The following is a 12,859-nucleotide window of genomic DNA, read 5'->3' on the forward strand; positions in this document are numbered from 1 at the left end:
GAATATCACATGCAGGACAGATGTTTGCCAGAAAGCAAAATATTTGTTTCGTATCTTTCCATTCGTTGAAGTCTCCGTCCGTGAACACGTTTTCAAAAAGGGTTGTTTTATGAGAATCGTTGTTTTGAAAATGTTTGCATAATTTTAGTACAGCTAGCATCAAGCTGATGGCGCTAGCGCTACATGTTTGACATGTAGATGGCGCTAGCGTTACATGTTTCACATGTAGATAGAGCTAACTATAGCTCAAAATTAATTTAAAAAATCTATAAGCAGCGCTATCAGATTAAATTATTTCCCTCATCGGAGAATCTGCCGTAATCACAAATCGAGTAAAAAATCGATTAAAAAGATTTTTTTCTATTTTTTATTCATTCATACGGTGTATTGACATACACTGTAGTAATATACACTATGACCGATTGATAGCCCATAGTGATTTGTCGCTGACAGCAAAGCGAATCATGAAAACCGACTGTTGAGAGCCAGATAAACAACGACAGGATAACCGAATTTATTACCATGGATAAGCTAAAAGACTCACTTAGTGTAAGCAGAAAGTACCCAAACGGCAAGAGTGTCTTTGTTACTTAATCCAGGACTAGGAAGTGTATCAAAAACTGCTTCATTTCATTCATTATTTCCACTTTGCAGATAATCGCACAAGCACTGAGCAGCTTCCGCGCCTCGGAAGTATTCATATCGTTCAACGGTGGAAAGGACTGTACGGTGCTGTTAGACTTAATCCACAGTTCAAACCTAAAGGATGCGAAACAGATCAAATGTATCTACGTTCGTCCACCAAAACCTTTCAGTGAGATCGAAGAGTTTGTGGAGCAGTGCCGGCAACACTACGGTATCACCATATCAACCGTTGACGGTGGAATTAAGGCGGCTCTCGAACTTATCTGTCAGGACGACCCACAGCTAAAGGCCTGCATAATGGGGTCACGGCGGTCCGATCCTTACTGTGAGCGGTTAGCATCGTTTCAGGTAGGATTCCGGTGTGTTGAGATTCGTATTTTACCGGTGGCGATTGCGTAATCTTGGCGATGTACAATTCGTTACAGGAAACGGATGCCGGATGGCCACCGCTGATGCGAATCAATCCACTGCTAGAATGGACGTGTGAAGACATCTGGAGCTACATTCGGGAACATAACGTACCGTACTGTACGCTGTACGATAGAGGGTAAATGGCCGGTGGTTTTATAACGGTGAGTAATACACGACAAATTAATTAACAGCTGCGTTTTCCGGTTCTTTTTAGCTACACTTCGATTGGCGATCGAACGAATACAGTTCCAAATCCTCACCTGAAGGTTGAAACGGACAGTGGGGAAGTGACGTACCTTCCGGCGTACACGTTGCAAGATGCGGACAAGTATGAAAGGGCTGGCAGACTATAGCGATGTCGCTCTCTAGATGGTGCCTTTCTACTGATGAACAATAACACACACAAACACGTACTCTGCATTGCTGCTAGTGGTGATGCTGGTCCACGTACCTTTTCGGGTAACATTAGGGTAGTTGCCTAGCAACCGTAAATCCTTCCTTTAGTCTTATCCTCCATAAACGAACACCAAGGGTGGACTCTGTTTAAAGTTCTGTTTTACTTACAAATTAGCTGCTTTGTATTTTTTTGCGAAGACAAACATTTTTTTATTCACTTCGATTCGTTTTATACAACTTATTAGGACAAATAAAAAAGAAATGAAAGGAAACATCCGCCGAAATGGACGGAAAATGACGACCGGTAGCTTACTTTCTTTGTACATTGTTGGAGAGAAATGCCAACGGACCCTTCGTGCACTTGTTGGCGTAATGGCCCTTAATGCCACACTTGAAACACCTGCAGAAATGAAAGAGATTAATTGCACGTTTACATACAACGATGTGCTTACGTACGTAATTTCTTCTATTGGACGTGGCGGAGGTTTCTGCGGCACGAAGTTTCCTTCCTCTCCACCGGCTGCTCCCGTCGCAGTGTTTGTGGATTCTTGATGTATTCGATGTTTGTAGTACCCAAGAGCACGATACTTGGCATCCTCCATACGTTGTGTCGCTTCCCGTTGCTGTGTAAGGAAAAGGAAAGGAAAAGCACACAATCATTTACATCCCATTCTGTCTCAGTTTTTCCGTGCCGGTCTGCCTTTACTCACCTCTTGTGGCATTTTCGGACAGTAGGACGCTTTGTGGCCCACTTCCCCACAGTAATGGCAGGTCGTGGGACGCTTCGGTGTTTGATCCTTAATCTCTGGCGGTGGAGGTAGCTCAAACCGTGGATGCATATACTTGCACTCCGGTCCATCCGGACAGAAGCCGGCCAGGTAGTTATTGCACAGGACGCGCCGCACATGCCGGTGCCGACAGTTGGGACCATGCCGACAGAACCCTCGATCATACCAGGGACAATCTTTGATTTTGCTCTCCGGATCGATGTGCAGGAAAGGGCACTCCTTGTTGTGGCAGGCATTAAAGCGCGAGTAGAAGTAACATTCCGGCATTTTGGTCATGTCGTACTCGTGCAGAAACTCACACTGGTCGCCCTTTTTACATAGACCGCGCAACCAGTGCTTACACACGATGGTTCTATCGCCGCGGATGTGTCGGAATGGGCAGGAGTTTCCCTTTTTACATTCCGTCCCATCGGATGCGTTGAAAAACAAACAGACGGCTGCTGTGGATTCTGTAACAAACGTGCAAGGAAACATCGTTAGACACTTTGCGAGCGGAAAAAGCAGCTCAACTTACTGTCCATCCCGGGAAATGGAAGTGCAAGGGCTCCATATTGTTCATTTAAATCCTTCTCGATCTTGAACGTCCAAGTGTCGACGTTCGCTATCAGCATATCCATGGCTAGGGCCGGTACTTATTCTCGTAGTTCAGAAATCTGCTGTACCACGTATTACACTAACCGAATGTGGCCGCAGCTTTGCTTTGCATTTAAAGTGAATGCTAAATTGTGTTTTTCTTCGGTTTATACAGCAAAAACATGGAAACGAGAGAAATAAAGAGAGAAATTTACACTTTATCTAACTCGCGGCACAAAGAAATGTTTGCTGCTGATTTGTTTACATATTTTGACATTTGGTTACATCTACTGGTTGAGGACTTTCGAAGATTTTTCGATTTCTACACTAGCACAGTGTGTCGAACATCATGAGAAATAATAAAATTTCATAGTTTTCTCCAAGTTTTCTTCCATTCTACATGTGTGTCGCAGCTTATACAACTAAATTTTCATTTTTTTGTTTAAATTTTTTTTTTGAAAAACTATTTCCAAGAAGCGTGATAAATGACCGACTTTGGATGATGAACTATACCAATGGGCCCATAGTCAAGAAAAAGTAGCTCAAAGTGCATTTGAACGAGCTGAGCTACCGAACACGTGCTTTTACCTAAACCAAGTTACCCCGTAACTAAATGCAAAAAAATTGCGAAAAGTCGCTATACGTGTATTTTCAGCGAAAAATCGACATTAGAAGCGCAACTTGACGCCATGACAATTTTCCGTAATGGCGGCCAGCATAGCTCAATTTTGCAGGCAATTACAAGCCCAACCAGCCAAACCAACATGCTTTCTCGCTTTGGCAGGTTTGTTTGTTCATAAGACAGAACGAGAAGGTATGTTGAAATTGCTAGTTGGGAGGAAAACAAATACAAATTCAACAATAGTATCGGTTGAGAGTCATTCTTCTTTTTCTTGGCATTTAACGACCTTACAGGTTACGCCAGCCATTTCTGGCTTACTAGCCTTATTTTACCACGTAGCCGGATAGTCAGTCTTTGCTACGGGGGATGGTACGGATGGGATTTGAACCCGGTCCTGCCGTGTGGACCGGCGCCGTTTATCACATGCACTACCGAGCTGCCCCGAAGAATTAAAAAAAATAAAAAAATTTAAAAAAAATAAAAAAATGAGAATTTCATAAGCCTCAAACCTTACCTTTTTTTGGGGTTTTAGTAAATTTTATAAATTGATTAAGTTCACTCAAATAATGGTTTAAGTAGAAAAAGATAAAAAAAAATAAAAAAATTCTACAAAATTGAAAATTTCATTAGGCTATAACCCTGCCTTTTTTGAGTAATTATGCAAAAATTTATAAATTGGTTGAAATAAAATTCTTTTCACTCAAATAATGCTTAAAATAAAAAAAAGTAAAAAATAAAAAAAATTAAAAAATCTAAAAATTCGAAAATTTCTTAAGGCCCTTAACTTTTTTGAGTAATTTCGCAAAAAAAATTAAATTGATTTATTTTACTGCCAATTGGTTAAAAAAAGTTTCTTTTCACTCAAATATTGCTTTAAAAAAAGCAGAATAAAAAATTATTAAAAAAATTCAAAAATTATAATAATTTAAAAAGGCTCATTTCTGCACCAACTTTTGCCTATAACTCGTTCGTTATCCAACGAATCGCCAATCTTTAACCTGTGGTCAATAGATGGCACCAATGGCTACATTTTCTTCTTGGACAGCCATGCCCTCAGATGTCTGTGCCAGAAGTTATTCGGGGAACCAAGTTCCTTACCCTGTTTGAGAAAATGTAAAATTTTCCTCATTTTTGCACCAACTTTTGCTTATAACTCGGTCCCTATCCAACGAATCGCCAAACTTTAACCTGTGGTTGATAGATGGCACCAATGGCTACATTTTCTTCTTGGACAGCCATGCCCTCAGATGTCTGTGCCAGAAGTTATTCGGGGAACCAAGTTCCTTACCCTGTTTGAGAAAATGTAAAATTTTCCTCATTTTTGCACCAACTTTTGCTTATAACTCGGTCCCTATCCAACGAATCGCCAAACTTTAACCTGTGGTTGATAGATGGCACCAATGGCTACATTTTCTTCTTGGACAGCCATGCCCTCAGATGTCTGTGCCAGAAGTTATTCGGGGAACCAAGTTCCTTACCCTGTTTGAGAAAATGTAAAATTTTCCTCATTTTTGCACCAACTTTTGCTTATAACTCTGTCCCTATCCAACAAATCGCCAATCTTTACCCTGTGGTCGATAGATGGCACCAATGGCTACATTTTCTTCTTGGACAGCCATGCCCTCAGATGTCTGTGCCAGAAGTTATTCAAGGAACCAAGTTTCATATCCTGTTTGAGAAAATGTAAAATTTTCTTCATTTTTGCACCAAATTTTGCCTATAACTCGGTCGTTATCCAACGAATCGCCAATCTTTAACCTGTGGTCGATAGATGGCACCAATGGCTACATTTTCTTCTTGGACAGCCATGCCCTCAGATGTTTGTGCCAGAAGTTATTCGAGGAACCATGTTCCTTACCCTGTTTGAGAAAATGTAAAATTTTCCTCATTTTTGCACAAATGTAGCAAAAATTTTAAATGTGTTATATTTTGATGGGAATTTGTTGCAATAAGTTTCTTTTCACTTAAATAGTGCTTTAAATTAAAAAAAGGATAAAAAATCAGAAAAAAATTTCAAAAAAATTTTCCACTCGAAAATTTCATAAGGCTTACCCCTTACGATTTTTTTTGGGAAATTTTGCAAAAAAAATTAAATTGTTTTATTTTAATGCCAATGGGTTGCAATGAGTTTCTTTCCACTCTAATAATGCTTGAAATAAAAAAAAGAGTGAAAAATAATAAAAAAAATCAAAAAATTAAAAAAAAAAATTAAAATTTTCCTCATTTTTGCACGAAATTTTGCCTATAACTTGGTCGGTATCCAACGGATCGCCAAACTTTAACCTGTGGTCGATAGATGGCACCAATGGCTACATTTTCTTCTTGGACAGCCATGCCCTCAGATGTCTGTGCCAGAAGTTATTCAAGGAACCAAGTTCCATATCCTGTTTGAGAAAATGTAAAATTTTTGCACCAACTTTTGCCTATAACTCGGTCGGTATCCAACGGATCGCCAAACTTTAACCTGTGGTCGATAGATGGCACCAATGGCTACATTTTCTTCTTGGACAGCCATGCCCTCAGATGTCTGTGCCAGAAGTTATTCAAGGAACCAAGTTCCATATCCTGTTTGAGAAAATGTAAAATTTTCTTCATTTTTGCACCAACTTTTGCCTATAACTCGGTCGGTATCCAACGGATCGCCAAACTTTAACCTGTGGTCGATAGATGGCACCAATGGCTACATTTTCTTCTTGGACAGCCATGCCCTTAGATGTCTGTGCCAGAAGTTATTCGGGGAACCAAGTTCCTTACCCTGTTTGAGAAAATGTAAAATTTTCCTCATGTTTGCACCAATGTAGCAAAAATTTTAAATGTGATATATTTTGATGAGAATTTGTTGCAATAAGTTTCTTTTCATTTAAATAGTGCTTTAAATTAAAAAAAGAATAAAAAATCAGAAAAAAATTTCAAAAAAATTTTCTACTCGAAAATTTCATAAGGCTTACCCCTTACGATTTTATTGGGAAATTTTGCAAAAAAAATTAAATTGTTTTATTTTAATACCAATGGGTTGCAATGAATTTCTTTTCACTCTAATAATGCTTGAAATGAAAAAAAGAGTGAAAAATTATAAAAAAAATAAAAGAATTTAAAAAAATGAAAATTTTCCTCATTTTTGCACCAAATTTTGCCTATAACTCGGTCGTTATCCAACGAATCGCCAATCTTTAACCTGTGGTCGATAGATGGCACCAATTCCTCATTTTTGCACCAACTTTTGCCTATAACTCGGTTCCTATCCAACGAATCGCCAATCTTTAACCTGTGGTCGATAGATGGCACCAATGGCTACATTTTCTTCTTGGACAGCCATGCCCTCAGATGTCTGTGCCAGAAGTTATTCAAGGAACCAAGTTTCATATCCTGTTTGAGAAAATGTAAAATTTTCTTCATTTTTGCCCCAACTTTTGCCTATAACTTGGTCGGTATCCAACGGATCGCCAAACTTTAACCTGTGGTCGATAGATGGCACCAATGGCTACATTTTCTTCTTGGACAGCCATGCCCTCAGATGTCTGTGCCAGAAGTTATTCGGGGAACCAAGTTCCTTACCCTGTTTGAGAAAATGTAAAATTTTCCTCATTTTTGCACCAACTTTTGCTTATAACTCGGTCCCTATCCAACGAATCGCCAAACTTTAACCTGTGGTCGATAGATGGCACCAATGGCTACATTTTCTTCTTGGACAGCCATGCCCTCAGATGTCTGTGCCAGAAGTTATTCGGGGAACCAAGTTCCTTACCCTGTTTGAGAAAATGTAAAATTTTCCTCATTTTTGCACCAATGTAGCAAAAATTTTAAATGTGTTAAATTTTGATGGGAATTTGTTGCAATAAGTTTCTTTTCACTTAAATAGTGCTTTAAATTAAAAAAAGGATAAAAAATCAGAAAAAAAATTCAAAATAATTTTCCACTCGAAAATTTCATATGGCTTACCCCTTACGATTTTTTTGGGATATTTTGCAAAAAAATTAAATTGTTTTATTTTAATGCCAATGGGTTGCAATGAATTTCTTTTCACTCTAATAATGCTTGAAATGAAAAAAAGAGTGAAAAATTATAAAAAAAATAAAAAAATTTAAAAAAAATGAAAATTTTCCTCATTTTTGCACCAAATTTTGCCTATAACTCGGTCGTTATCCAACGAATCGCATATCTTTAACCTGTGGTCGATAGATGGAATTTATGGCTACATTTTCTTCTTGGACGGCCATGCCCTCAGATGTCTGTGCCAGAAGTTATTCAAGGAACCAAGTTTCATATCCTGTTTGAGAAAATGTAAAATTTTCTTCATTTTTGCACCAACTTTTGTCTATAACTCGGTCGGTATCCAACGGATCGCCAATTTTTAACCTGTGGTCGATAGATGGCACCAATGGATACATTTTCTTCTTGTACAGCCATGCCCTCAGATGTCTGTGCCAGAAGTTATTCGGGGAACCAAGTTTCTTACCCTGTTTGAGAAAATGTAAAATTTTCCTCATTTTTGCACCAATGTAGCAAAATTGAAAAATGTGGTATATTTTAATGAAATTTGTTGCAATAAGTTTCTTTTCACTTAAATAGTGCTTTAAATTAAAAAAAGAATAAAAAATCAGAAAAAAATTTCAAAAAAATTTTCCACTCGAAAATTTCATAAGGCTCACCCCTTACGATTTTTTTGGGAAATTTAGCAAAAAAAATTAAATTGTTTTATTTTAATGCCAATGGGTTGCAATGAGTTTCTTTCCACTCTAATAATGCTTGAAATAAAAAAAAGAGTGAAAAATAATAAAAAAAAATCATAAAATTAAAAAAAAATGAAAATTTTCCTCATTTTTGCACCAAATTTTGCCTATAACTTGGTCTGTATCCAACGGATCGCCAATCTTTAACCTGTGGTCGATAGATGGCAGCAATGGCTACATTTTCTTCTTCGACAGCCATGCCCTCAGATGTCTGTGCCAGAAGTTATTCAAGGAACCAAGTTCCATATCCTGTTTGAGAAAATGTAAAATTTTCTTCATTTTTGCACCAACTTTTGCCTATAACTTGGTCGGTATCCAACGGATCGCCAAATTTTAACCTGTGGTCGATAGATGGCACCAATGGCTACATTTTCTTCTTGGACAGCCATGCCCTCAGATGTCTGTGCCAGAAGTTATTCAAGGAACCAAGTTCCATATCCTGTTTGGGAAAATGTAAAATTTTCCTCATTTTTGCACCAACTTTTGCCTATAACTCGGTCCCTATCCAACGAATCGCCAATCTTTAACCTGTGGTCGATAGATGGCACCAATGGCTACATTTTCTTCTTGGACAGCCATGCCCTCAGATGTCTGTGCCAGACGTTATTCGGGGAACCAAGTTCCTTACCCTGTTTGAGAAAATGTAAAATTTTCTTCATTTTTGCACCAATGTAGCAAAAATTTTAAATGTGATATATTTTGATGGGAATTTGTTGCAATAAGTTTCTTTTCACTTAAATAGTGCTTTAAATTAAAAAAAGAATAAAAAATCAGAAAAAAAATTCAAAAAAATTTTCCACTCGAAAATTTCATAAGGCTTACCCCTTACGATTTTTTTGCGAAATTTTGCAAAAAAATTAAATTGTTTTATTTAAATGCCAATGGGTTGCAATGAATTTCTTTTCACTCTAATAATTCTTGAAATGAAAAAAAGAGTGAAAAATTATAAAAAAAATAAAAAAATTTAAAAAAATGAAAATTTTCCTCATTTTTGCACCAAATTTTGCCTATAACTCGGTCGTTATCCAACGAATCGCCAATCTTTAACCTGTGGTCGATAGATAGCACCAATGGCTACATTTTCTTCTTGGACAGCCATGCCCTCAGATGTCTGTGCCAGAAGTTATTCGGGGAACCAAGTTCCTTACCCTGTTTGAGAAAATGTAAAATTTTCCTCATTTTTGCACCAAGTTTTGCCTATAACTCGGTCCCTATCCAACGAATCGCCAATCTTTAACCTGTGGTCGATAGATGGCACCAATGGCTACATTTTCTTCTTGGACAGCCATGCCCTCAGATGTCTGTGCCAGAAGTTATTCGGGGAACCAAGTTCCTTACCCTGTTTGAGAAAATGTAAAATTTTCTTCATTTTTGCACCAATGTAGCAAAAATTTTAAATGTGATATACTTTGTTGGGAATTTGTTGCAATAAGTTTCTTTTCACTTGAATAGTGCTTTAAATGAAAAAAAGAATAAAAAATCAGAAAAAATTTCAAAAAAATTTTCCACTTGAAAATTTCATAAGGCTTACCCCTTACGATTTTTTTGGGAAATTTTGCAAAAAACTTAAATTGATTTATTTTAATGCTAATGGGTTGCAATGAGTTTCTTTTCACTCTAATAATGCTTGAAATAAAAAAAAGAGTGAAAAATAATAAAAAAATCAAAAAATTTAAAAAAAATGAAAATTTTCCTCATTTTTGAACCAAATTTTGCCTATAACTCGGTCGGTATCCAACGGATCGCCAAACTTTAACCTGTGGTCGATAGATGGCACCAATGGCTACATTTTCTTCTTGGACAGCCATGCCCTCAGATGTCTGTGCCAGAAGTTATTCAAGGAACCAAGTTTCATATCCTGTTTGAGAAAATGTAAAATTTTCCTCATTTTTGCACCAACTTTTGCCTATAACTCGGTCCCTATCCAACGAATCGCCAAACTTTAACCTGTGGTCGAGAGATGGCACCAATGGCTACATTTTCTTCTTGGACAGCCATGCCCTCAGATATCTGTGCCAGAAGTTATTCGGGGAACCAAGTTCCTTACCCTGTTTGAGAAAATGTAAAATTTTCTTCATTTTTGCACCATTGTAGCAAAAATTTTAAATGTGATATATTTTGATGGGAATTTGTTGCAATAAGTTTCTTTTCACTTAAATAGTGCTTTAAATTAAAAAAAGGATAAAAAATCAGAAAAAAAATTCAAAAAAATTTTCCACTCGAAAATTTCATAAGGCTTACCCCTTACGATTTTTTTGGGAAATTTTGCAAAAAAATTAAATTGTTTTATTTTAATGCCAATGGGTTGCAATGAATTTCTTTTCACTCAAATAATTCTTAAAATGAAAAAAAGAGTGAAAAATTATAAAAAAAATAAAAAAATTTAAAAAAAATGAAAATTTTCCTCATTTTTGCACCAACTTTTGCCTATAACTCGGTCCCTATCCAACGAATCGCCAATCTTTAACCTGTGGTCGATAGATAGCACCAATGGCTACATTTTCTTCTTGGACAGCCATGCCCTCAGATGTCTGTGCCAGAAGTTATTCAAGGAACCAAGTTTCATATCCTGTTTGAGAAAATGTAAAATTTTCTTCATTTTTGCACCAACTTTTGCCTATAACTCGGTCGGTATCCAACGGATCGCCAATCTTTAACCTGTGGTCGATAGATGGCACCAATGGCTACATTTTCTTCTTGGACAGCCATGCCCTCAGATGTCTGTGCCAGAAGTTATTCGGGGAACCAAGTTCCTTACCCTGTTTGAGAAAATGTAAAATTTTCCTCATTTCTGCACCAATGTAGCAAAAATTTTAAATGTGATATATTTTGATGGGAATTTGTTGCAATAAGTTTCTTTTCACTTAAATAGTGCTTTAAATTAAAAAAAGAATAAAAAATCAGAAAAAAATTTCAAAAAAATTTTCCACCCGAAAATTTCATGAGGCTTACCCCTTACGATTTTTTTGGGAAATTTTGCAAAAAAATTAACTTGTTTTATTTTAATGCCAATGGGTTGCAATGAATTTCTTTTCACTTTAATAATGCTTGAAATGAAAAAAAGAGTGAAAAATTATAAAAAAAATAAAAAAATTAAAAAAAAATGAAAATTTTCCTCATTTTTGCACGAAATTTTGCTTATAACTCGGTCCCTATCCAAAGAATCGCCAATCTTTAACCTGTGGTCAATAGATGGCACCAATGGCTACATTTTCTTCTTGGACAGCCATGCCCTCAGATGTCTGTGCCAGAAGTTATTCGGGGAACCAAGTTCCTTACCCTGTTTGAGAAAATGTAAAATTTTCCTCATTTTTGCACCAACTTTTGCCTATAACTCGGTCGGTATCCAACGAATCGCCAATCTTTAACCTGTGGTCAATAGATGGCACCAATGGCTACATTTTCTTCTTGGACAGCCATGCCCTCAGATGTCTGTGCCAGAAGTTATTCGGGGAACCAAGTTCCTTACCCTGTTTGAGAAAATGTAAAATTTTCCTCATTTTTGCACCAACTTTTGCCTATAACTCGGTCGTTATCCAACGAATCGCCAATCTTTAACCTGTGGTCGATAGATGGCACCAATGGCTACATTTTCTTCTTGGACAGCCATGCCCTCAGATGTTTGTGCCAGAAGTTATTCAAGGAACCAAGTTTCATATCCTGTTTGAGAAAATGTAAAATTTTCTTCATTTTTGCACCAACTTTTGCCTATAACTCGGTCGGTATCCAACGGATCGCCAAACTTTAACCTGTGGTCGATAGATGGCACCAATGGCTACATTTTCTTCTTGGACAGCCATGCCCTCAGATGTCTGTGCCAGAAGTTATTCGGGGAACCAAGTTCCTTACTGTGCCAGATAGATGGCTGTGATCGATAGATGGCACCAACGGCTACATTTTCTTCTTGGACGGCCATGCCCTCAGATGACTGTGCCAGAAGTTATTCGAGGAACCAAGTTCCTTACCCTGTTTGTGAAATCGTAAAATTTTCCTTATTTTTGCACCAAGTTTTGACTATAACTCGGTCTCTTTTCAACGAATCGCCAATCTTTAACCTGTGGTCGATAGATGGCACCAACGGCTACATTTTCTTCTTGGACGGCCATGCCCTCAGATGACTGTGCCAGAAGTTATTCGAGGAACCAAGTTCCTTATCCTGTTTGAGAAAATGTAAAATTTTCCTCATTTTTCACCAATGTAGCAAAATTTATAAATGTGATATATTTTAATGCGAATTTGTTTGCAATAAGTTTCTTTTCACTCAAATAATGCTTTAAATTAAAAAAAGAATAAGAAATGAGAAAAAAATTTAAAAAAATTTTCAACTTGAAAATTTCATAAGGCTTACCCCTTGCCATTTTTTTGAGAAATTTTGCAAGAAAATTAAATTGATTTATTTTAATGCCAATTGGTTGCAATGAGTTTCTTTTCACTCAAATAATGCTTTAAACGAAAAAAGGGTAAAAAGTAATAAAAAATGTAAAAATCTATAAATTTGAAAACTTCATAAGGCTCATTTTTGCACCAAGTTTTGTCTATAACTCGGTCGGTATCCAACGGATCGTAAATCTTTAACCTGTGGTCGATATATGGCACCAATGGCTACATTTACCATTTCGGACGGCCATGCCCTCAGATGACTGTGCCAGAAGTTATTCGAGGAACCAAGTTCCTTACCCTGTTTGTGAAATCGT

At 37.1% G+C, this 12,859-nt stretch overlaps 2 protein-coding genes across 2 annotated transcripts; one reads left to right on the top strand and one right to left on the bottom strand.

Moving 5' to 3' along the window:
- The first annotated feature begins 415 nt into the window (after nt 1-415).
- Nucleotides 416-1,750, top strand: LOC125774726 (FAD synthase-like). The gene is made up of 4 exons (XM_049444900.1): nt 416-549; nt 655-993; nt 1,071-1,192; nt 1,271-1,750. Exons 1-4 carry the CDS (start codon nt 523-525, stop codon nt 1,407-1,409), a joined length of 627 nt encoding a protein of 208 aa, XP_049300857.1. The 5' UTR covers nt 416-522; the 3' UTR covers nt 1,410-1,750.
- Nucleotides 1,712-3,093, bottom strand: LOC125774720 (cleavage and polyadenylation specificity factor subunit 4). The gene is made up of 4 exons (XM_049444892.1): nt 2,755-3,093; nt 2,163-2,689; nt 1,909-2,075; nt 1,712-1,852 (listed from the first exon to the last, which is right to left on the bottom strand). The coding sequence occupies exons 1-4, from the start codon at nt 2,855-2,857 to the stop codon at nt 1,762-1,764; spliced, it is 888 nt and encodes a 295-aa protein (XP_049300849.1). The 5' UTR covers nt 2,858-3,093; the 3' UTR covers nt 1,712-1,761.
- Nucleotides 3,094-12,859: the final 9,766 nt, after the last annotated feature.

This window comes from Anopheles funestus, chromosome 2RL (genome assembly GCF_943734845.2).
Source record: "Anopheles funestus chromosome 2RL, idAnoFuneDA-416_04, whole genome shotgun sequence".
In the NCBI taxonomy this organism is placed as follows: Eukaryota; Metazoa; Arthropoda; class Insecta; order Diptera; family Culicidae; genus Anopheles; species Anopheles funestus.